This window comes from Notamacropus eugenii, chromosome 2 (genome assembly GCF_028372415.1).
Source record: "Notamacropus eugenii isolate mMacEug1 chromosome 2, mMacEug1.pri_v2, whole genome shotgun sequence".
Lineage (NCBI taxonomy): Eukaryota > Metazoa > Chordata > Mammalia > Diprotodontia > Macropodidae > Notamacropus > Notamacropus eugenii.
Window position 1 is genome coordinate 112,447,516 of NC_092873.1, and position 26,430 is coordinate 112,473,945.

General features: G+C 38.4%; 1 protein-coding gene across 12 annotated transcripts in view; it reads left to right on the top strand.

Moving 5' to 3' along the window:
- LOC140526282 (putative adhesion G protein-coupled receptor F2P) overlaps positions 1-26,430 on the top strand; it is a 57,532-nt gene that overhangs the window by 26,629 nt on the left and 4,473 nt on the right. For 7 of the 12 annotated variants that reach the window (XM_072642392.1, XM_072642388.1, XM_072642394.1 and 4 more), the window contains 7 exons: positions 2,575-2,617; positions 4,147-4,295; positions 12,330-12,557; positions 16,224-17,585; positions 20,756-20,797; positions 22,913-22,972; positions 23,520-23,584. In XM_072642392.1, coding sequence (XP_072498493.1) covers positions 2,599-2,617; positions 4,147-4,295; positions 12,330-12,557; positions 16,224-17,585; positions 20,756-20,797; positions 22,913-22,972; positions 23,520-23,567 — 1,908 coding nt within the window. In that variant the 5' untranslated portion in view covers positions 2,575-2,598 and the 3' untranslated portion in view covers positions 23,568-23,584. Of the gene's footprint in view, positions 1-2,574; positions 2,618-3,672; positions 3,726-4,146; positions 4,296-12,329; positions 12,558-16,223; positions 17,586-20,755; positions 20,798-22,912; positions 22,973-23,519; positions 23,585-26,430 lie in introns of all 12 variants that reach the window. The other 5 variants (XM_072642395.1, XM_072642396.1, XM_072642397.1 and 2 more) reach the window with 4 other exon arrangements.

Sequence of the window (26,430 nt, forward strand, 5' to 3'; positions counted from 1 at the left end):
TATTTCTTGTAAACACTATATTACAGGATTGTGATTTTTAATACACTCTGCTATCTGCTTCCGTTTCATGGGAGAGTTCATTCCATTCACATTCACAGTTATGATTACTGTGTCTTTCTCTCCATCCTATTTCCTCCCCTTGTTTATTCTTTTCTCTCTCCTTTCTCCCTTTCCCTCCTCACTATTGTTTTGATTCTGACCACTGTCTCCGTCAGTATCTTCCTTCTATCAGCCTCTTTCCTTTTCTTTCCCTTTTGTCTTTCTAATTCCCTCCTTCTATCCACCCCTCCCTTTCCTTTCCCATTCCTTCCCACTTCCTATATGGCAAGTTAAGATTTCTATACCGAACTGAGTATGTTATTCCCTCTTTGAGCCAAATCCAATGACAGTAAGGTTCAAACAATGCTCATCTCCCTCCCTTCTTTACCTCTACTGTAATAGGTCTTTGCCCCTCTTCATGAGATGTAATTTCCTTTCCTCTTCTCCCAGTAAAATCCCTTCTCATCTCTTAAATTTTTTATCATCACATCAAAGTCAACTTATATCCATGCCCTCTATCTATGTATATCCCTTCTAAATGTTATAATAAAGAAACAGTTCTGAAGAGTTGCAAGTATCTTCTTCCTAGGTAGGGATGTAAACAGTTTTCCCTTATTGAATAATAATTTTTTTCCTGTTTACCTTTTATATGTCTCTCATGAGTCTTGTATTTGAATATCAAATTTTCTGTTGAGCTCGGGTCTTTTCATCAGGAAGGTTTTGAAATCCCTATTTCACTGAATGTCCACCTCCTCCCCTAAAGGTTATGCTCGGTTTTGCTGGGTAGTTGATCCTTGGTTGTAATCCAAGCTCTTTTGCCTTACGTATATCATATTCCAAGCCCTCTGATCTTTTAATGTAGAAGCTGCAAGGTCCTATGTAATCCTGACTGTAGTTCCATGATATTTAAATTGTTTCTTTCTGGATGCTTGTTATTTTATCCTTGGTCTGGTAATTCTGGAATTTGGATACAATATTCTTTGGTGTTTTCATTTTGAGATCTCATTTGGGAGATGATTGCTGGATTCTTTCAATGATTATTTTATCCTCTGTTTCTAGAACCTTAGGGCAGTTTTCCTTGCTGATTTCTTGAAATGTGTTGTCCAAGCTTTTTGGTTTTTTATCAAGGCTTTCAGGTAAACCAATAGTTATTAAGTTATCTCTCCTAGATCTATTTTTCAGGAGTGTTGTTTTTCCAATGGGCTATTTTATGTTTTCTTCCATTTTTGGATTTTGAATTTTGTTTGACTGATTCTTGTTACCTCATAGAGTCATTAGTCTCCATTTGTTCAATTCTAATTTTCAACAAGTTGTTTTCTTCAGTTAGCTTTTGTAGTTCCTTTTCCATTTGGCCAATTTCAATTTTGAAGGAGTTCTTCTCTTCAGTGAATTTTTGTGCCTACTATTCCATTTGGCCAATTCTACTTTTTAAGGAGTTTTTTTCTTCAGTGTACTTTTTTTTTCTCATTTAACTAATTGTATTTTTTTAGGAATTGTTTTCTATAGTCAATTTTTGTCCTTCCTTTTTCAAACTGTTGACTCTCTTGTATATCTCTCATTTTTTTCCCCAATTTTTCTTCTATCTCTCTTATTTGACATTTAAAATCCTTCTTGAGTTCTCCAAGAAGGCTTTTTAGGCTTGAGACCAGTTTATATTTCCCTTTAAGGTGTCAAATATAGGTATAGTGATAATGTTGTCCTTCTCTGAATTTATGTTTTGTTCTTCCTCATCCCCAAGAAAGAATCTATGTTCATTGTTTGTTTTTGCTTTGTTCCAATTTCCTGGCTTTTAAAATTGAACTCTCCTGCTGGAGCATAGGGGGCACTGTCCTACCCTATTGTTCTGGGGGCCAGGAGCTTGGTCACTTGGTCACTGACTTTGTGTTTTGGGGCCTCTGGTTCTGGCATCTGAAGTCTGTAGGTATCTGGCAGCTTACCTGGTGCTTGCCACTGACTTTCTGGGATGCCTCCTATCCTGCACTGCTTCCCTTCCACCAAAGCAATAGGGACCTTTCCCATCAATCTCCCAAGCCTCCTGGGCTAAAAGACTGTTACAACCCATCTTTCTTCTGGCTCTGTTGTTACAGTATTTTTCAAGGGATGATAATTTTCTGGGTTTCCAAGGTCAAGAAGGGAGAGTGAGAGCAACTTAATGTTTACTCCACCATCTTGGCTCCCAGAAGTCCTCTCATGAAATATCCCAGTTTTAACTCTAAGAATATGACAACAACCATATTCTGAAACAACCATATACCTAAAAATCTCCTCCAGCCACTGGTAGATCCTAATCATATATAAAGAAATTAGGATTCATTCATTCATTCAACAATAACAAACAATATTATTGATCTATTTTGTGGCTTTGCTGTCTGTCGTGGGCAGGAGATAAGGAAGCTGGAGGGGATGTGAGGAAAGATATTGTCCTCAAGAACATGTTTATATAATGGGGTTGGGATCTGACCTAGAGTTAAACCTCCAGTCGCCTTTTAAAATAATGTGATTTTTACTTGATCTCTGATTTCTTTTTTCTTTTAGGATGTCAATAAAGACAGGGTACCCATGACCAGCAGAACACAAGGTATGCTAACAGAAATTGTTAATTAATTGTCATGGCAGATAAAAAGTCCCTTTTACTGAGAGAATTGTAGTTGATGCCTCCTGGTTCATCCAAGTGCTACGAGTGACCACATAGATTTGAGTTACCCTCCAACATCCAAGGTCAGAATAGAGAGGAACGCTCAGGATTTCCTCTTGTGGAAGGGTCAATATCTAGCCAGGAGTGGGAAAAGAAAATGGGGAACTGGCAAGAAGGTTGAGGGCAAGGGAAGTCTTTTCTGTAGCATCTGCTCCTGCTTGGCCCTGACGTGTCTGGTGGACTCTGGGTGACAGGCAGGCTGGAGAAGGAATGAGCCTAGGTTTTTAAATTACAAGATGTTGGTGAGAAGTCTGGCTATGCTACTACCTATGTGACTTTAGAGAATCATTCTTTGTCTTTGGTCCTTAGTTTCCTCATCTATAAAATGAGAGATTCATCCGATGACGTTTCTTTGAGCTCCAAATGCTAAGATTTGGGGCATCCCCTCAGTCAGGATGAGGGATGTGCTAGAGTCAACTCATATCAGCTCATGAGAGCCAATTGTTGCATTTTTAGTATGAGTATTTATACCTTGGAAATCTCGAATAATACTAATCAGGGCTTCTATCATATTGTAGCTGATCTAGACTTAAGAAAGTGTTAGAGAAAATGTTACTAACATAGAATAAACTTAAAAGTGTGTCGTATATACATATTTTTGGGAGAGCTGGCAGATAAACATTTACCATGATGACACTGGTTAGAACTTTACTTCTGTGGCGTTCTTCTCAACCTACCTTTGCATTCTTCTACCTGTCCAAGCCATCGGTGTACCTAACAATGGCAGCAGAAAGTTTCTGGAAGTTCCATCCCTTTGAGTGCAGATCTGTACTTTACTGTGTTGCCTTGCTGTATCCTACACACTTTACTGGACATAATATCTAATGAGTACTAAGGGTGGTCATATCTTTGAATATGTATATGCAGAATTCTCTTTTATGGCTCTGGGCTGCTTCTTCCTCTTCTTCCTCCTCCTTTATTCATCTACTCTGCTTCAGGAGTCATTTCTTCATCATGAATAATCAGAGTCAAAATGAATGAAATACAACAGGTAAGAATTGTAACTCTATCTTTACAGCCCTATATAGAATACAACTAGAAGGGACCTTAGTTCCATCTCCCTATTTTAAAGACCCAGAAAAATGAAGTGTCTCCTCCAAGGTCATATAACTTGCGTGGCCAGTGGCAAAGTAGGTAGTGAGCTGGAACTGGAGTCAGGAAGGCCCGAGTTCAAATCTGGCCTCAGATACTTACTAGCTGCATGACCCTGGGCAAGTTACTTATCCTTTCTCTGCATCAGTTTCCTTACCTGTAAAAATGGGGATAACAATTGCTTCTGCCTTCTGGGTTGTTGTGAGGATCAACTGAGATAACAGTTGTAGAAGTGACAGGTAGGCACTGTTTGTAGTAGAGCTAGGACTAAATCTTTGGTCTCTATTTGATGATTTTCTTCTCTTTTCTTGTCCCCACAGATTGTCAAGTCCCTTGTATTGAAAATTCTCACTGCTCTCAGGCCTGTTCTTTAGGGATGGAGGGGAACATAGGGTTTTTATGCAGGAATAAAGCATGGCGGAAATCCACAGATACTTGCAGAACACTTAATGTCCTCACCATATTTGAGGTAATATTTTTGCTCTTGTTGAATAGTTTTTTTTCCTTTAATTCCAGGTTGGCTGAGAAGAGTATAATCCCCAAATGAGTTACATGGTATTGTCTGAATAAGAGGGAAAGGGCCAGAATGGCATTGACTCATAATACCTGAGATTAGTCTTTGTCTTTTCACATAGTTTACCTGGTCAATAATTCAGGGCTAAGACACAAAAGTCCTTAACTTTTCAGATAAAAAATAATTTTTCCTTCTCCATGTAACTTAAATTTTGTGGAGGTGAACCAGTGATAGAATAATAGGCCTGGAAAGGGCCTATATCTATTCTTCTATTTCTCCAGAAAGATACATGTATTGTTTTTGCAGTAAATGACAGTCTGGCCTTTGAATGGACTATAGGGAAAGAATCTGTTTCCACACAAAGCAAAATACAGCTTAATACTCCACTAAGACTTTTGAGACACCCTGTATTTCCACCAACCTTCCTTATAAGTACCATAAACTCAAATTTTAATTATTTTCTCTTTTCTCATTTCATCTACCTCTTTCCCACAACGGTTTTACCTAGTTCTGTTGAATGTCTGTCTCTGGCCCCTAGGGAGAAGATGAAGTTTAGTTTGTCAGTGATTAAGGTCCAACAGGTCATAAGGTCTATTCGACTTTCTTAAGGGGGAAGGTTAGGATGTAAACCTTGATCAGAAAGACTCAACAGAAAGCTTTGCCAGGTCAAGAAGAATTCATAGGGTAGCCAACCAAATCTAGTATTGAAATAAGGAGTTTGTAGGGGTGGTCCAAAGTTGGGAATGACTGCACAGAGTTAGGCAGAACACACTACAAAGAAGATCAGGAAGGAATGGCAGGAAATGGTTGCCTCACCCATCTTCTTCACTAAAATGCTGTTCTATTTTGGTTATATGATAACCACATCCCCAAGGTGCATGCGGTGGATAGAGTGCTCTTGGGGGATCTCAGTCCAACTACAGCCTCAGATCCTTAGTAGTAGTGTGACTTCTGTCTGCCTCAATCTCCTATACTATAAAATGATGATACTGAGAGTGCCTAACTCTCAGAGTTGTGAGGATCATATGAGATAGTATTAAACTCTTAGCGCAGTGCTTGGCACATTTGTTCTTGTTTAGTTGTTCCATTGTGTCCGACTCTTTGTGACCCCATGGTCATGCCAGTACTGTCTAGGAGGCTTTCTTGGTAAAGATACTAGAGTGTTTTGCCATTTCTTTCCCCAGTGGACTAAGGTAAATAGAAGTTAATTGACTTGTTCAGGGTCTTAAGTATCTGATTCCAGATTTGAACTCAGGTCTTGCTGACTCCAAGCCCAGTGCTCTATCTACAGAGCACCTAGCTGCCTCCACTTGTCACATAGTAGGCACCTCATAATTATTTGTTCCCTTTTCTTTCCCATCCCTTCCTTGCTTGCTTATACTTTGTTTGCTGTGGTCTTGGTCAAATTCCTCTCCTAATTGTTGCAATAAGATCATACACCTTCTTTCAGGTACATGTTCTAATGGCCCTAGAAGTAGGAGACATGAATTTGAATGCCTCTCAGAAATCAATGAGATAATGTATATAGAGTGCTTTGAAGACTTTTGCCATAAAAATGTCAGTGATTATTATTATCTCATTTATTTCATCTTTTTCAATGGAGTTCAGATAGAAATGGGCTTATCCCAAGTAATGCTGATCTTTTATATTTCATGTTCTGTGGGCAATTGTGCGGTAGATAAAATGATTTTTTGCAATTGATTAAAAGTTTGGGGATGTAAATCCATCTTCAGTATGCTCATTGAAATCACCTTTGGGAGGATTTGAGTGGCAGAAAGGATGAAAAGGATAACATATGCTTCCTGTTTCCACATGGTTTTGATTATTTTTCTGGTAGAAGAATTTTAAAAGCTTTTCATTCAGTGTCATTTGGAGATTGTGAGCATTTGGTATAGCAACACCTATTCAGAAGATTGCTTTACATTTTTATGGGTCTCCATTTTATGTAGCCTCTAAAGAATAAAAAATGAATAGCTTGAATGAATGTTGAAAAGGCAGCACATAATTTGAGGAATTTCAAAGATCAGAAATAAAAAATATTACCAGGGAAAAGAACAAGAAGAGAAAATGAGCTGATTACATATAGAAGGTGGTATAGGTGGACACCCTGAGTGTTACATTGGTAATTTTGAAATACCTGGAGAAAATGTAGAAGGCTTCCAGCATGTTGGGTATTTTCCCTGTAGCATGTTTATGGCACAATATACAGATGAGTTGCACAGTTGTACAGATGAGTATGCATGAGTTGGTTGTCTGGGACCATTGTTGTAACTGGACCTCACTGGAAGGACCTTCCAAACTTATGAGATCACAAGTGCTTTTGCATATTTCAGTTCTGTCCTGTAGATTGTAGACAATAGTTATTTTTCTTTCTGTGATAATCCTCTAGTTTTGTTATTGTTTAGTTGTTTCAGTCGAGTACAACTCTTTGTGACCTCATTGGGGTTTTCTTAAGCAAAGATACTGGAGTGGTTTGCCATTTCCTTCTCTAGTGGATTAAAGCAAAGAGAGGTTAAGTGGCTTGGTCAGGGTCATATGACTGCTAAGTGTCTGAGGCCAGATTTGAACTCAGGTCTTTTTGATTCCAGGCCCAACACTATCCACTGAGCCACTTAGCTGTCTCCAAGAATTGCCCTGTACTCATGAGAGGCTTTCTTAGGATTACATACCAAATGACATAAACTGTGAAAGTTTCTTTGAAATTTCAGGTACTATAAGTTTTGTTGTTGTTGTGAAGTTGTGTCTACTTTATGAACTAACTGCCTTCATATACCAAATAAATATGAATAAATTTCATGGGAGAGAAGGTACTAGGATGTAGAAGGATAAGAAAGGGTCTTACCTAGGAAGTATTTTAGTGAAATTTTGAAAGAAAAAAGGGAGGAAAGGATGCATTGTAGGCATGGAGAACAATGTGCACAAAGACAGAGAGGTGGGAAATATAACTATTATAGGAGAGAAACAAAAAGGAGAGTCCGGCTAGACCAAAGAGTGCAGGAAGGGGAGTAATGTATCAGGCTGTAGAGGTAGGTGGAGCCAGATTGTGAAGGGTTGTGAATGTCAAATAAGGAGTTTGTATTTGATTCCAGATGTTATAAGGAGGTACTAGAGTTTATTGAATAGGAATATGAATTGATCAGACATGTGCTTTTAAGAATATAACTGTGGTAACCATGTGGATGGAGAAGGAAATGGAAAACTCCTCCATACCTCCAGTATCTTTACTAGCTGTGTGACCCTGGGCAAAACACTTAACCCTTTTTGCCTCATTTTCTTCATCTGTCAAATGAGCTGCAGAAGGAAATAGTAAACCACTCTGGTATCTGCCAAGAAAATCCCAAGCAGGATCACAAAGAGTAGGATAGGACTGAACAACAATTGTGTGGAACATGGGTTGGACAGGGAACAGATGAGGTTTGGAGATGAAATAGTATACAAAGGGAATAGTTTAGCCTCTAGATGATGACAGTCTGAACCACAAGTGGGGGCTCTGTAAGTAGCAAGAAGGACAAAAAACAATGTGGAAATAGAATTGATTACATTTGACAATTGATTGGTTATGTGGGACAAACAAGAGGAAGGAATCAAGGATGACTCCTAGGCTGTGCTCTTGACAGGAAAAGGGAGTCCAAGGAGAAGGAGGAGTTTTGGATTTTTTGGGATGGTGTGTGGAGAAGCAATAACTGCTTATATATTGGATAGATATTGTACACTGACACAATTTAGGTTCAGAATTGAAGAAGAAGAGGAAAGTGGACTGGATTACTTTTGGAAAACTGTAATACTTTCAATGATCCCAATATTTTCCTGGAGACAAAGATCTATTTTTTAAAATAACTATTACTCCAGTGGCGCTGTATGTCTATGAGGCATAGGATACTACAGTCTTTGAAAATAAAAGACCTAACAAAGGGCACTGGAGAAGTTTAAGGAAGAAGTGAATAGACTACAACCTATTACCAACTGAGAACTGTGCAAGAGACATGTGCATAAAGGAAGTTATCAGAGATACATGGCCACTCATGGGTGGGCCATCCAAAAGTGAGGAATTACCAAGAGACAGGTTCTGTGCTGTATTCATGTTTCACATAAAGTCAAGGGAAGTACAGGAAGACCCCTAGTGAGTGGGATGGGCTGAAAAGAAGAGGTGGGAAATTGTTGCACAGGATGAGAAGTCATGGATGGGTTGTGGTCTGTATAAACAGTTGGAATACATATCTGATAATTGTAGGAACAATAGCTAGTATTTATAAAGCACCTACTATGTGCCAGAGACTTTACAAATATTATCTCATCTGATCCTCATAACAACCTTGGAAAGTAGTTGGAAGGAAATAGTTATGGTTGAGGAAACTGAGGCAGACAGGTTCATTGACTTGCCCAAGGTTCCACAGTATCTGAGGACAGATTTGAACTCAGGTCTTCCTGACTCTAGACCCAGCATGCTATTCTTTGTGCTACCTAACTGCCTGTAGATGAGATCACAGAAAAAAGAAATAATAAGAAATTTCATTAGCTATCTCATTTTTTTTTTTTACCAGATTTGTGATTTTATTTTATGTAGAGAACTCCCCGTGAGGAGGCTCCCTTTGACCAACAGAGGTTGGCAACTCCTCCACAATTTGTAGTCTTAGAGAGTCTCATGGTTTATCGAGAGACTGTGACTCATTTAGGGTCAGCTAGTATGTGTTAAAGGTGGAACTTGAAATCTAGATCTTTCTGATTCTGAGGTTGGGGTCTCTCTACGCTATGGTGGGCTGCCTTTTGCTTCTTAATACTACAAAGAAAATCCGTCATAAAACTTAAAACACTACACAAATGTTAGGGTCTGTCATGGGCAAAATTGCAAAGTAGAAAACCCTTGGCTTGTGAATCTTCTCACTCCCACTCCTTTCCCAACTTTCCCTATATATGTTAAGACCAGAAAACTGTAATATATACTGTTTTGAGGTCCTCTTAATAGTCAGGGAAAATAATCAATTTAAGTAACATATCCAGATTTTAATGACTTATCAGGTCAGTTATGCTTGAGATGGTTACATTTTGAAGTAGGAACCTTTGGAGAGACTAAGTTTAACACAAAAGGATTATTCCCTAAGGAATTTTTGGCACAGTGACTCCAGGGTTGGGAAGGCCTTTGGGGAGCCAGGAGTTCCAGTCACAGAAGGGAAGAATTTAAAATTGGATGGTGTCTTGGTCACTGTTTCATTCAACCCATATCAAAAAGGAATTCTCATTAACGTACATAACAAATAGTAATCTGGCCTCTGCTTAAAGACCTTCAATGAGATGTTCACTAGACGCTTCATATCAGTTGCTGAACTGGAATTCAGGAGACCTGGATATTAGTTTCAACTCTGCCATGATCTTGAAGCAATAGGTTAGATAAATACTTTTTCCTTTTGAGGCTTCAGTTTTACCATCTCTAAAATGAGGGTGAGGGCATAGATTATAGTATAGAGAACAGAATGTTAGATTAGAATCAAAGGGCCTGGATTCAAATCTTGGCAGTGTCACTTATTTCTCAACTTCTCTGGGCCTCAGTTTCTTTATCTCTCCAATGAAGGAGTTGAACTGGATGATCTCGAAGCTTCCTTCCAGATTCCAATTTATGCTTCCATCACTAGGTAATCTCCATGTACCCTCTGTAGCTTCCACATCTTTGAGTCTTTCCAGTGGAAGGTGTCAGATCAGCTAGGAAAGTCCTTGCCTACATGTAAAAATGGCCTTTTCTTCATGTAGAATCTAAATCTTTTCAAGTATGAGATTTATGAGAGCTGCTCCTTGTTCTGTCATGGTTGTTTTTCTCTCTGAATCTAAATCTTTTCAATTTTCATTTTTGGTTTCCCAAAGTATTTCCCTTTCTTATTCCTCTTTCTTGATGAACTGTGTATTTCAGGGTGGGCAGAATTTCTTTGCTTTATGAATAACGCTAATTCTTCGATTCTGAAGAAGTTAATGAGAAAGCTTTTATTAAGTGCTTACTATTGCTGGGCACTGTTCCAAATTCTGAGGATACAAATACAAAAGTGAGACTGTCATTGCCCTCAAGGATTAATCAATCAATCAATCAATACTGATTAAGTGACTACTATATCTCAGGCACTATGCTAAATGCTGCAGATACAAAAAGAGTCAAAAGACATAACCTTGCCTTTAGGGAACTTACAGTCTCATGGAGGGACAATATGCAAACAAATATATATGTGAAATAAGCTATATATATATATGTACATATGTACATATATATGTATACACACACACACACACACATACACACGATAAATAGGAAATACTTACCAGAGAGAAGGCATTGGAATTAAAGGCTGAGGAAGATTTCCTCTAGAAGGTAGGATTTGAGTTGAGACTTATAGGAAGCCAGGAAAGTCAGGATGAGGGAAGGAAAGCATTCCATATGTAGGGGATGGCCAGAGAGAATGTCTGGAGCTGAGAGGTGGAGTGTCTTGTTTGGGGAACAACCAGGAGGCCAGTGTCACTGGATCAAAGTGTACATGTCAGGCAGTAAGATGTAAGAAGAATGGCAAGGTGAGAAGGGGCCAGGTTATAAAGAGCTTTGAATACCAAGCAGAGGATTTTATATTTGGTCCTAGAGGCAATAGGGAGCCCCTGGAGTTTATTGAGTAGGGAGGATGACTTCATCAGATCTGCACTTTGGAAAAATCACGTTATTGGTTGATTGGAAGATGGATTGAAATGGGAAGAGAGCTGAGGCCTTCAGATCCACTAGCAGGCTGCTATAATAAATAGTCTAGGCATTAGGTGATGAGGGCCTGCACTAGAGGGGTAGTAGTGTCAGAAGACAGAAGGGAGCTTTGCAAAGATGGAATTGACCGGCCTTAACAACACATTGGCAATGAGAGGAGGTGGTGGTGATGAGAGGCAGTGAAAAAGCTAGGAACTTATATTCTAATGAGGGAGACTATGCATGTGGGCAATGGTGGCCAGGGAAGGGAGTTTTGGTACAGAGGTTCCCAAAGAGGGTGAAACCGCCTTCTGGCAGGTGCTGGAACCATTCCAGGAGGACAGTAGTAGTCTTGAGTGCAAGTGGGAGGCATTGAATAAAAATAAGGTGGTGGGGGAAGCGTAAGGAAAAAAAAGAATATTAAGAAAATTTTGAAAAGCCATTGGTACATGTTTTATCTGTTGTGTAATTGTGATGTTGTGTAATCATAGTAATTACATTATTTTCCAAATAAACACACAAAATGCAAGTTACAACTGATCAGTGGTCAAGTCTGAGGACAGTTCTTAATAAGCAAGTGTTGGCAAGTGAGCCTGTCCTGTATGTTTAGAAAGTCCGGCATATATTAACAGGAATATGTGCATAGAATGATTTGTTTATAATATAACACTATATAGTTACAAGATGCAATATTGCATCATCAAAATTTCAGTGCAGGAAAAATCCCCACAAATTAACAATAAATTATTATATTTAAGATGCATCATTTTTTGAAATGATGCAAATTTTAAAAAGACGTTAAATGGTTAAAGAAAGTAGATTTCCAGGGCGAGCCCTGAGTAATTTTATTTTTTGAAAAGGAGGTGGTAGGCCAAATAAGTTTGGAAAACTGTGATATAAGGATTCACAGGGATGGTGATTAGATAGGATCACTGATTGGGTTACTATTCTCAGCTCAAGACACTTCAGTAAAGGGTCCCCAGCATCAAATTAGTGTCCTAGTGTCCCAAACTCCCAATGCAGAACTGCATAAAACTGCCATTCAGAAGTCCATCTCTTTTTTCCTCCCTAGTATTCTTCTCAACCAGTTTCCCAACTGAACTCTCTTAGACCTCCAGTATTTCCTTTTGCTTATCTTAGTCTTTTCTTCAAGTAATCCAGCCTTTTAGTATGTCCCTGAAACAGTAGAAATGAAGCTGAAATGGCAACCGTAAGTAGGAGTGTTTTTTAAATTATCTAACCGTAAATACATGTGTTGTGCTTTTTCTCCTCTACCTATTTGTTAGGATGCATCAAAGGAAATCCCCAACACCTTTTCATTTTCACCTTCAGAAACAGGAAAACATGCAACAATTACAGATGTTTTGATGCAAAGATGTCCAAAGGATTTGTCTTGTGTACTTAAAGGCATTCAAAAGTCTCCCCAAATACCAGGAAACATTGAGATCATTGTGGAGCTGTTGAGTAATATTTCAAGAGCGTTGTCTAAAGATGTTGATGAAGTGAAGATACAGGTGAGTCACCGTGCATATATTCCGAAAGATTTGGATGTAGTACAGATGGAATGAGAGGCAACTGTGGGATAGAGGTGGGGAGAACTGACCATGTTATCTCTCATATCCCATATACAGTTATGATAATAATAACCAGTATTTATGTAGCACTTACTATATGCCGGGCACTATGCTAAGCCTCTATAATTATTATCTCATTTGATTCTCACAACAATCTTGGGAAGGAGGTGCTATTATTATCCCCATTTTATAATTGAGCAAACTGAGGCAAACAGAAGCCAGATGATTTGCAGGGTCCCACAGCTAGTAAGTGTCTGAGGCTAGTTTTGAACTCAGGTCTTCCAAACTCCGGGCCCATCACACTATCCAGTGTGCCATCTAGCTGTAGTTATAATCCCTCTGATACATATTCATTCACGGTTATATACAGCATGATTGATAGAGAATTGAACATTTCTAAAAATGTCTTATTCAGTAACTAGGTTATATATGTCCATGGTTGTTGCTGAATCATTTCAGTTGTGTCTGATTCTCTGTATCTCCATTTGGGGTTTTCTTGGCAAAGATGCTGGAAGGATTTGCCATTTCCTTCTCCAACTCATTTTATAGTTGAGGAAACTTAGGCAAATAGGATTAAGTGACTTGCTCAGGGTCACACAGTTAAGAAGTATCTGAGGCCAGACTTGAACTTAGGTTCTTCTGACTTTAAGGCTGGCACTCAATCCACTGTACCACCTAGCTGCCCATATAATCATGGAGAATGAACCAAATTGTGTAAATGACAGTGACACAAACTGAACACGTCTAAGATTATAGGAATAACTGTTTTGACTACATATTCACATGTAAAATTAACTATGTAACTTTGGGTAAGTCACTTAACTTCTTAACTCCTCAAACAACTGTATGACTTTCAGAGCAGGTGAAGATTGAAATTGGACTTCTGTATATAAATGAAATCAGAAATCCATTAAAAAAAAGGACCAAAATTACTTTCACCAAAGTGTATTCTCGATTCTGATCCCCACAAAAACACTTCTATACCCTGTTGGGAGAGAGTATTCCTCATGATAACTTGCTGAGGCTGATAAATACTTTCTATGAGCTGGGCAGCTAGGTGGTACTGTAGATAAAACACTAGCCCTGAAGTCAGGAGGACCTGAGTTCAAATCAGACCTCAGACACTTAACACTTACTATTTGTGTGACCTTGGGCAAATCACTTAACTCTGATTGCCTTGCTAAACAAACAAACAAAACAACCAAACAAAATCTTTCCATGTGCAAAGAATCAGAATTAAAGGGCCTTACGGTAGAAAGGGACCTCTTGCAAATCTGAAGACCATAGTTAGCAAAAGCCAAAGTTTGAAATCGAATGGGAATGATTTCTAGAATCATAGACTGAATTGAAAGGGTCTGTAGAGTTGTTCCCATTATATAGATTAGGAAACTGAGATCTAGAAAAGTTAGGGAATTTGCTTGAGCTCATACAACTAGTAAATGATAGATTACTTGAAGAAAGGTTGGTGGTAGTAAGGGTGTGGGAGTGAGGTACAGGAGAGAAGAGAGGTGAATAAAGAGGTAATATGATTTAACTTGTGGGCTCATGTTGAGATGGAGGGCCGTCCTGATGCATTTAATTAATGCTTGTTGACTGATGAAATGACTAGTTGATTTTTTTTTCTGTGATTTTAAGCAAGTGTGGCTTCCCTTTAAATATAAAGTGGTTCTAAGTAAAAGAACATTATTTCGGGGCCTCTATTCTTTGGAATCAGTGTCCCCAAGGTCTCTGTTTCCCAGCATGGTGATGTCTAGAGTCTTTTCTCCCATAGATTATCATGTACTGAGGTTCAAGTTTACTCCCTAAGGTATTTTTTTCAAACTGAATTTGTCATACTGAAAATTTTGTGGTCCTTGCCCCGGATGCCAGAATCACTAATTACAGTTCTGTATAGTTATATATTGCTTTAAGATTTTAAAAACACTTTCTCCAAAATAACCTTGTGAAAAAGGAAGTCCAAGTATAAATATTTCAATTTTACAGAAGAGGAAACTGAGGCTCCAAAAAGTGAGGCTGATCTCACACACACATAAATATATGTGTATGACAAGATGATTATATACATTTCAGGATGATGATACTATATGATAGTTAGTTAGTTACCTTACAGTTGTTCCCTTAAATTCAAGTCAATGCAGCAAGCAATTATTAAATTCCTCAATCAAGTCAGCCAGCATTTATTAAGAGCCTACTATATTCTAGGCTCTGTGTCAGGTGCTGGGGATACAAAAGTAAAAATGAAATACCTTTGTCATTGAGGAGCTTATATTTTATTTGTAGTGAAAATATGTGCACAGAGAAAATTAAAACCTATATATATACATATACAAATATATACATATACATATATACACATATATATGTGTGTATATATACATATATATATGTGTGTATATATATATATATATATATATCAAATGGCAATTGTATATGATTCTTCCTAGATCATCACGGTACAGTGGAAAGAAAGAGAGCTAGCTAACTTAAGAGTCAGAAGACCTGAATGTAAATGTAGCCTCTGTCAATTACTGCTTATATGATCTTAAGACACTTTATCAATTTCCTCATCTGTATAATGAGGGGGTTGTCTAGATAGTCTTTGAGGTCCACTTCAGCTTTCCATCTATGATCCTTGACCTGGATTCAAATCTTACCACTAACATTCATTATCTTTGGGATCTTTGATGAGTCTCTTATACTCCCTGGGCTTGAGTTTCTTTATTTGTTAAATGAGGCAGCTGGACTAGAAAACCTCTGAGATCCCCTACAGCTCTAAGCCTGCGATGCTATGAGTCTATAAAATAAATTAACCTGATCCTGTAAAATGAAGGCATTACCTAGATAACCTCAAAGGCCCCCTTCCGTTCCAAGGCTGTGATCCTATGATTTGCATCATTGTCCTGTAGATGGAGGTGGTGTATCGTGTGGATGGACTGCTGTATTTGAAGCCAGGAACATTTGGGTTAAAATCATGCCTGGGACACGTTAACTGTGTAATCATGGGAGAAGCATCATAGGCACAACAGCTAGCAATTATATGGTGCTTTAAGGTTTGCAAAATGCTTTAAAAATATTATCTCACTTCATCCTTACACAGCCCTGGGAGATAGGTGCTATTATTATCATCCTTATTTTACAGATGAGGAAATTTACAAAGTGATATATCCAGGGTCACACAGTGAGGAAATGTCTAACGCTGGATTTGAACTTAGGTTTTCCTGATCCTGGGTCCAGGGCTCTCTCTGCTGTGGCACCTAATTGTACCTAGCTGGTTCAGTGGGAAGAACACTGGCCTTGGAAAAACATGTAAAGAAAATATACATGTAAAGAATAAAATGCTGGACTTGGAAAAAGAAAGACTAGATTTTAATTTTGGCTCAAATACTTAACTAGTTTTGTGTGACTCTGAGCAAGTCACTTCTCTGGATTTCAATTTCCTCATCTATAAAATGGGTGTAATAACACTTGTAGTATTTTCCCAGGCTTGTTGTCAGGCTCAAATGAGGCAGTAGATGTAAGGTGTTTTGGGAACATTCAAGTGCTTTAGAAATATCCATTGTTAGTGTTTTCATCATTACCTTGCTAACATATAATGTTCTTTTTTAGAGTTACAGCATCATAGCAAATCATATCCTTGACAGCAGAAGCATCTCACACTGGGCCTTTGTCCCTGAGAGAAAGAGTAGCTCCATCTTGTTGCAGTCAACGATTTCATTTGTGAGGAACCTCTTGCTACACGAGCGGTCCCTTGACATCTCAGAAGAATTCATTCATATCATGGGCATAAGCGTAACAAAAGACAGCTCCCAAGAAAGTTTGAGTTTTTCTATGAAGGTGAATGACACTGAGAATGAAGTCACTGGGATGGTGCTTCTTCCCCAGAAAGAGCTGCAGCGGCTGCCCTTGCCTTCCCAAGCCATCAGCATTGCCTTCCCCACGCTAGGTGCCATCTTGGAAGCCAGCTTCTTTGAGAATGTCACTGTGAATGGGCTCATTCTGTCTGTCATCTTGCCCAAGGAGCTCCAAAGGATCTCGTTGGTTTTTGAGAAGATCACCAAATCTAAAGATGGTAGAACTCAGTGTGTTGGCTGGCATCCGACAGAGAATAAGTGGGATGAGCAAGCCTGTGAAATGGCCCTGGATGGCATAGACCAGACACTTTGTAGCTGTCAATCAAGCAAGAGATTTACTTCTTTCTCAATTCTCATGTCACCCCATGTCCCTGAGAGCCCAATTCTGCTTTACATCATGTATATTGGCCTGGGCATCTCCATTGGGAGTTTAATTCTTTGCCTGATCATTGAGGCCATGGTCTGGCACCAGGTAACGAAGACAGAGATCTCATACTTACGCCACATTTGCATTGCAAATGTTGCTGTCACACTTCTGATGGCGGATATGGGCTTTGTTGCGGCTTCCTTCTATAGCAATCTAGTGCAACACCATAAAGGCTGTGTGACAGTTACCTTTTTTATTCACTTCTTTTACCTTTCTGTTTTTTTCTGGATGTTTGTGATGGCACTCCTCATTCTTTATGGAATCATGATTGTTTTTCATACTATCCCAAAATCTATTGTAATGACTTCTGCCTTCTCAGTGGGATACGGGTGCCCATTGTTCATTGCTGTCATTACGGTTGCTGCCACTGAACCTGGCCGAGGTTATGTGCGACCTATGACCTGTTGGCTCAACTGGGATAATACTAAAGCCCTGCTTGCTTTTGTTGTCCCAGCCCTGACCATCGTAGTGGTGAACTTGATCACGGTAGGAATGGTCATAGTAAAGACTCAGCGACCTTCCATTGGCAGCCCCATAGCTCAAGAAATGGCCACCATAGTGAGAATAAGTAAAAATGTTGCCATCCTCACACCATTGCTGGGACTGACCTGGGGCTTTGGAATAGCCACAGTCATAGAAAAGAATTCCCTGGTATTCCACATCATCTTCTCCTTACTTAATGCTTTCCAGGTATGTATAAATTCTATTGACATATTTTAGTGGGGAGAGTGAGAAAGCACAGGAGAAGGAAGAAGTTACAGTGATGAGGAAAGAGGATTGGATTTTTAGTCAGAAGACTTGGGTTTAAATTTAAATTCTGATTCTGCCACTTTCTACATGTGTAACCTTGGGCCTCAGCTTCCTAATTTTAAGTTGATCATATGAACTTAAAACTTCTGACTAATTAAATTGTCCTAAGAAATTATAGGGAAGGAAGTTTGTGGGGTCAGATGGACTACTGGATAATTAATTTCTTAAAGTCCATTGAAGTATTGTAAAGGTAGAATTTTATGGTAATAGTAGTGCGGCAGTATCACAGCTTAGTCAATAGAATGCTGCGCTTAGAGTCAGGAAGAGTTGGGTTCTGATCCCATCCTTTTCCTTCCACGTATTTGGAAACTATGGGTATTTGATATAGTAACATATATTAAAAAATTATTCTTATACTTAATGGGTTGATATTATTATCATTAATTATTATTTTATTCTCATATTTTTATAGGGTACAGATAGAAACAATCCTGGGACAAGTTGTGGTTTTGCTTATAAAGGAATATATTATTCCTTTATATTCTGTGTTCTGTGGACTACTGGTGCACTCGTGGATAAAATTAATACTTTTTGTAGTTAAATGAAAATTTTAGAATTTAAGCTCATAGTCTTTAGAATTCACTGAAAGCATCACTGGTATAATTACGGTAGTAGATAGGAAGGTAGAGATGACATGCACCTCAGTTTTTCTCTACCTGAATTTCATTTCCTCCTCCAGATCTCCGAAAACTTTCCATTACATGTAGCTTATTGATTATAAATATTTGGGATGGTGACATGTAGTCAAATGTTGTTCTTAGGGTTTGATGAGTCAAACGTGTATCTGAGTAATTGTGGATAAGTTTGGTCTGTGATGTAATTCTGATTCTAGCCCAGTTGGGTAGAGCTTTAAATGATATTTTAAAGTTTGTATTTGAGGTATGACAAATAGGAAGCTTCTTGGAAAAGGTATATTGTAGAGAATAATAAAACTGATTACTAATATTTCTATAGCACTTTCAAATTTTCATTTTTTTTTTAATCTCTGTTCTAATCCCTCGGCTACTATTACATTTTCCCCCAAACTACCTTATCATTAACTGTTTTCTATTTATTTGTATTTATTCCTTTTATGTAGCTGCTTAGGAGCAAAAGATTGTTTTATTCATGGTCTTTGCATTCTTAATACCTAGAATGATAGTAACCACTTGCTGATCTATTGGTTCTTAAGCTCTGTGAAGCAAGTATTACAGGAATTATTATCCCCATTTTACAGATGAGGAAACTGAGTCAAGATTATATGGGTAAATATCTGGGGTAGGATTTAAACCCAAGTCTTTTGCCTTTTCAGGCAATGCGTCAGATCAGGACAGTATTGTACTCTTGACAGTAATTGGTGGCACTCCACTCAACCCTGATTATTATGGGCTTTAGAGTCAAATGTCTATTGTTAGTAATTTCCAGAATATCTGCAATACTCTAGCTGGAAGTGGGCATAACCTACTAAATCTCTATTTATATTCACTTTAATTTTTGATTCATGAAGCCAGAACCATATTGGAACTGTGGATTTCGTTTTTGTTTTGTTTGGAAGGGTGATTTCATTGGTTTAGGGAATCCTCATGTGGAAACTGTTCCTATTCATGGAGATCGATGATTCTCTTTTAACTGCTTGTCTTAGAGAGCTGCCTGATGTGTGTTTTAGTGACTTGCTCAAGATCACACAACTAGTATGTGTCCAAGGTCACACTTGAGTCAACGTCTTCTTGTCTCCCAGCCTGGCCTTGTATCTACTATGCCATATTGCCTCTCTTGTTTGTAGTTATCTATAATTATACCACTTAGATAATCTATATAAAGCATGGTATAAATGATAAATCACCATATAAATACAAGCTATCATCATCATCATCATCATCATCATCATCATCATCGTCATCATCATTGTTATCTCTTCAATATTTTTTAATTGGATAGCATTAATATAGAAATAGTCCTGAAACAATCCTACTGTTTTAATGTTCAGCAGTCTATTGCATGGGTGGATAAAATGATTCTTTTTGTAAATCAATAAGAGTCTTGGGGATACAATCTTATCATTTGTAGACCTTCTTAAAGCATCATCAGGACGATTCTAGTAGCAGATAGGTACACAGAAGCAGTTAGGTGGCTCATTGGGGAGAGTAAGGAGAGCTGACTTTAAATCTGGCCTCAGATTAGTTAAGTGGCCTGGGCAAGTCATTTAAACTCTGTCTGCTTCAGATTCCATAGAATGAGGATAATAATAGCACTTATCTCCCAAGGCTGTTGTGATGATCAAAGGAAATAATATTTAGAAAGTGCTTAGCATAGTGCCTGACAAAAAGAGCTTGATAGGAGCCAAGATGGCGGAGTAGAAACACACACATACGCTAGCTCCGAACCCATAGCCCAAAAGAGCTTGATAAATGCTTGTTTCCTCCCTCCCTCCCTCCCTTCCTTAAATGTCCTTCCTTCCTTCCTTCCTTCCTTCCTTCCTTCCTTCCTTCCTTCCTTCCTTCCTTCCTTCCTTCCTTCCTTCCTTCCTTCCTTCTTTCCTTCCTTTTCTTTCTTTCCCTCCTCCCTCCTTCCTTCCATTGATCCTTTCTTCCTTTGTCCTTCCTTCCTTTCAGTCAGGTGTGCTCTATATGTAGCTATGGGATGAGTGAGAAGGGAAAATCAGCATTTATACAGTCCCGACTATGTGTCAGGTACTGTGCCAAGCTATGGGCAGGACAAGAATAACATGTAACTTGTCTGATTCCCACGTGGCTTTAATTTCTTTTGTCAGTTCTCAAACTCAGGTCTTTGTTGACCCCATGTCCAACACTCTTTCAAACCTAGACCAGATTGGGACCAGGCAAGCTATTGTATTATTTCAGTATACCAGTTCTTTGCCTTTCTTTAAAAAAGACAGCTAAGAATACTTTAATCTCTAGCACATACCATTTTACTGTTTCAAAAATTTAATAATGATTCATTCAAGTGGGACTTTTGTTTTCCAAAACAAAAAAAATGGTGTTGAGTTGTTGTATTTATTGGTTTTTTTGTTTTGTTTTTATAAATACTTCTTTTCCTTTCCTCTTTCCAAGGGCTTCTTTATCTTAGTGTTTGGAACATTCCTGGATCAGAAGGTACTGTAGCTAATTTTTCTTTTGCTTTTTAAATTTATGACACTGACGGTCTATCCACTCATTTCAGTCATCCTTTTGTAAATATGCCCATGCTATCATATGTACAGTGATGATGAAGAAAAGCATAGCATAAAGCCCTTCTGTACTGTTAGAGTGGCTAAGTTAACCAGCATTCAGGACTTCTGGTGTAAATTTATATATGCATGTATATATATGTATATATGTATGTGTGTATGTATGTATGTATACACATATACATGTCCAAATGATTTTTTAAAAGCCTTTTTCTTCCCAATTTTACTTTTTCTGTTTACTGTTACCCTTTTAGGCACCCAGAGTAGAAGCCTCAGGGTCACCTTTCACTTATTCTTTCTCTTCATCCTCTATATTCACATAGTTCTGTTATGCTTCAAAAAATTTGTCATATCGGCTCTTCTTTTTTTCATCCTGACTGCCCAAACTCTAATGCATGACTTTACTATCTTTCATGCAAACTCTTTCACTAGCTTCCTAATGGTCTCTCTTCCTTCCAGACTTCCTCTCCTACATTCTAGTCTACACACAACTGTTATGTACAGACCTGATCATGTCACTCCTATGCCTTAAGAAAACTAAAACCCTCACTGCCTCTCCGTTGTTCACAGAATGTCCAGACTCTCTTGCCTGGCATTTTAGATTGTCCTTGGCCTCTTTTGCTAGTTTATCATTTAAATCATGTCTTCTAACCATAGGTGTTCCCCAGTGTTTTTCCTAGACTTTTTTCTTTCTGTATATTCTCTGGATAACCTTGTTAGCTTCCACGGATTTAACTATCATTTCTTTGCAGATACCATACACATAAATATATATATATGTATATATATATATACATATATATATAAAATATATACACACATATGCATATATACATAGATAATAATGTGTATGTATTAATATATCTGTCAATCTCTCTATCTACTTATCAGTCTCAGTCTTTTTCCTGAATTTCAGTCCTGCATCATCTACTGTCTATTGGGCAGTTCAAACTGGAAGTCCTACAGACATCTTAAACTCAGCAAAACTAAAATTGAAATCATCTTTCTACCCAAATTTCCTCTCCTAAACTACCCTATTTCTATGGAAGGCCCCATCATCATTCCAGTCTCCCAGGTCCATAACTGTGGCGTTATGTCTCACTCTGTCTAACCAATCAGTCATCAAATCTTGCCATTTCCACCTTTACAATATCTCTCCCTTGTGACCTCTTCTCTCCACTCACACAGCTGTCACTTTAGTTGAGGCCTTCATCACCTCTGACTTGGATTATTGTAATGGCCTCCTAATTGTGTTCCCTCCCTCAAGTTTCTAATACTGCAGTCCATCCTGTGTATAGTGAACAAAGATAATTTTTCCTTAAGCACAGATCTAATCATATCACTCCCCTACTTAATAAATTCCAGTGGCTTTCTACTATGAGGCTCCTCTGTTTAGCTTTTAAAGTTTTATCCAACTTGACCCCAGTCATTCTTTTCAGCCTCATTGGACACAATTTCTCTTCCTTTACTCTTGCTTCTAGTAGAGGTTGGACTAAATGACCTCTGAAAGTTCTTCTAGTGTGGAGATTCTGTCCTTTAGGAAAGGATGAGGTGATGCCAAAATGGTCTAAATTTCCTCCTTTATTAAGGAAATAAGACTTGAGCAGAACCCAGAAGGATGGATAAATTTGTATAAGAAGAAAGGTGCTGGGGTTGGTGGGCCATGGGAAGCAAGTGGAAAGATAAATCACCAGTATTGAACATCTGGAACTATAAGTGATCTCAGAGGCCCAGAGTTCCACTGCTTTTGCCTGACAGGCCAGGATGCCATTGTTTTCCAGGTCCTTTGTTACCTATCCCATAAAACAGGGACATTATCCCTGGTGTGGTTTTTCTAGTTTTCTTTTTCACATCGGTGCTGAACATGTTGGATAGGGTGCTTTAATGAATACCACCTGATGAACTGTGGGGAGGATGAACAGGTACTCTGTGCCTGTACCCCACAGGATTGAGGTACAACAAATACACAAGTAAGTAAATGCAAAATAGATGCCAAATAATTTAATGGAGAGAATACTAATGATTTTTTTTAAATTTACAGATAAGAGATGCCTTAAAGGTCAGAATGTCCTCTGTAAAATGGCTGTCGAGACTATCAGAGGTAGAAATCTCACCCTATTTAAATGTTTGTAACATTTAGATAGTTATCATTTCTTCAGTTTTAATCATGTTCAAGCAGGCCATTGAGTAAAAAAAAAGTTTCAAGAGGGATTTTGATGAGATATAAGAAATATAACATCCTAAGACATGAAAACTGGAAATATCTGGAAAATCTTCCATGTAAATTAAAAAAAAATAAGTAAAGGAGACATTACAAAGGAGAGACCAGTTGTGGGAGGGAAGGTATTTTGAGTTCTGGGACCTTTAAGTGCCCCTCACTCATAGAATTTGCATCCTTTCTAGAAAACAGCCAAGGTCAGGGACAGGAGGGAACACTTAAGTAAGCCACTTTTGTTATTTGTCAGCAGTTCTGATAATAAAGGGAGAGGGTTGTGAGAAAAAGCTAAAACCATGAGCTGGGGATTTCAGTTTTCTATGCCATTGCTGTTCTTAGTGATCACAGATAATTAAGATGATTAATTGTTCACAATTAATTTTTGCTTGAGTGATAATCTTGGGGACTCTAATTGTGCTTTCTTCTCAAATAGCATTTTTCTTCTAATTTGTCCCATCATCCCACCAAAGGGTCACACTAACTTGCCTACCACTGGAGGTGAGTACAAAAGAAGGACAGCCAAGTTGGCATATCTCCCATTAAAAATTTCTTTGAAAAGCTATATCATAAAGCCTGTTTTTAATTGTGTAAAAGGCATTTCCGTACTGAAAACATCTTCACTTAGTAGCAGCTGGAAATTCATATAAACTTCTAAGTCACCAGTATACACATTATACAAATCCCAAGGTGGGCACCCTAGAAGGTGCTCAAGAATTTTCCTAGTAGCCTAAGAATTAAACTAATTTCTTCCTTCCTTCCTTCCTTCCTTCCTTCCTTCCTTCCTTCCTTCCTTCCTTCCTTCCTTCCTTCCTTCCTTCCTTCCTTTCTTTTCTCCTTTCCTCCTTCCCTTCTTTCCTTCCTTCCTTTCTGGGGGAGGGGAGAAAAATGGCCATCTACTGAATTTTACTTTCTTTCTAGCCCCAAACCTCTCAGGACTGCAGCATTTGCTGGAAGTAGCCCAATTTAGCCATTCCATCTTCAGAACTTGAAGCTGTATCTATCTCATATAGAGTCAGAACTGGATAATGATGCCTTGTTCGATTGTTTTTTAGTTGTGTCTGATTCTTTGTGACCCCATTTGGGGTTTTCTTGGCAAGAATACTGGAATGGTGTGCCAAGTCCTTCCTTAGCTCATTTTACATATGAGGAAATGGAGGTAAACAGGGTTAAGTGACTTGCCCAGGATCACGTAAGTAGTAAGTGTCTGAAGCCATATTTGAACTCAGGGAGATGAGGCTTGCCAACTCCAAGCCTGGAACTCTATCCTCTACCAGCTACCTAGCTGCACCTAGATGGCAACTTAAATGCAATCTAGTCCAACCAGCTCATGCTACAGATGAGAAAATAGAGGCCCTTAGAGGCAAAATGATTTGCCCATGGTCGCACTGGCAAAGTGGCAGAGCTGCAACTTGAAGCTAGATTGTGTATCTGTTGGTGACATCTTTTTCCTGAATTATAAATCCATCCATGACAGCATATGTATGACACTTTGAAATCTGTAAAGCACATAAAGTCAATTATTGTTATAATCTCATTCTTCTCAGATGATGACCCTAGGATCTTAGCATCATACTTTTAGAACTGAAAAGGATTTTTAAAGGTCACCTTATCCTTTCATTTTGTAGATGAAAATGCCGAGACCTTAAGAAACAACCCTAAACAGACTCCTTTTGCATCAGTCAACCCATTGCTGGATGACTGGAGACTATACAAGCTCAGATGACTGTATTCCATCTGAGTGTGTAGCAACATCCAGTATTTGTGTTGGTTTGCAGATTTACTCTGCATTCTCTGTAACAAGCTTTGGCAGGAAAACCAACCATTGAGCTGTACTTCCACCAGACAGATGGAATACAGAAAATAATTGGTGAAAAGTATTAAGTGCAGGTTTCTAGATTTTTTATTGGAAGGCATTGATGGAAACTTCTCTTTGATGAAATGACAAAATATAATAGAGGGAAAACAGTTGGTATTTTCTTCTGTGGTCCTAGTTCAACTTCCAAGGCCCTTCATCAACTGAGTAACCAGAACAATGCTTATGGGACAAGAGTTGAATACAAAATTTGAAACTCCCATTGCTAGTGTCTTCCTTTGGTGATCACTTTCCATTTATGTTGTATATGTCTTGTATATACACAATTGTTTGCATGTTGTTTCTTCCAATGTGAGCTCCTTGAGAACAAAGATTGCATTTCTGAGGCTTAGCGCAATGCCTAGAACAAAGTAGGTACTTAATAAAAGCCTATGGATGATGATGATGATGATGATGATGATGATGATGATGATGATGACGACGACTTGGGTGATGGGATGACTTGCCCAAGGTCACACGGGAAGTGTCAGCATCAGGTCTGAAACATCAGGTCCTTAAGATTTCTATTGTGGCAGAAAGTCACAAAGCATAATCATACTGGTGATGCAGGGACTATGTTTTATCTGAACGTTGTGTCTCCCTTAGCATCTACCAAAGTGCTCTGAATATAGCAGGTGTGTAGTGTTATCTGAATGAATTTTGTTAATTTGTTTGACATGGAGTAGGATTATCACTGATACCAGCTAAATAGCACAGTGAATAGAGCGCCAGGCCTGGAGTTAGGAATACTCATCTTCCTGAGTTCAAATCTGGCTTTAGACACTCGGTAGTTAAGTGACCCTGGACAAGTTGCTTATTTCTGTTTGCCTTAGTTTTCTCATCTGTAAAATGAACTGGAGAAGGAAATGGCAAACCACTCCAGTATCTTGGCCAAGAACATCCAGAATGAAGTCAGGAAGAGTCAGACAAGACTGAAATGATTGAACAACAAAAGGTAATGATTGTAGTTTGATGGCTAAGTCCATACTGCCGTGTATAAGAACAAATCTTTGAGACAGTGAAGTCTCTGACTCAGAGTCAACCTGAGGGCTTGTATTCATTCTTTTGAAAGTCTGGTAGGTTCATAGGCATCACTAACCAACCTAGGACTTTTGACAAAGAAACTGCTACTTATGCAAAGAAGTTATGCTTTATTAGGGAAAGTCACTAATAAATTTGGAGAAAGGTGGTCTTTAGTAACAATGCTTTGCAAATAAAATTAACTAATTTCATCAGGCAACTCTCAAGGAGAGTGAAAATGAAAGGAAAGGAAGATTGTTAAAATAATTTGTCTGTTAGGATCCTGTGTCACCTTGGGCAAATTGTTTTGTCCCTCTGGGTCTCAGTTTCCTCAGCTATAAAATAAGAGAATTGAACTTTTAAAGTCCCTTCCAGTTCTAAATTTATGATACTACAATCCGATGGTTATCACTTGAGAGGAATCAAGAATTCAGGGTTCTAGTTGTCATGCCAATATTGTGCCTTCTCCTAT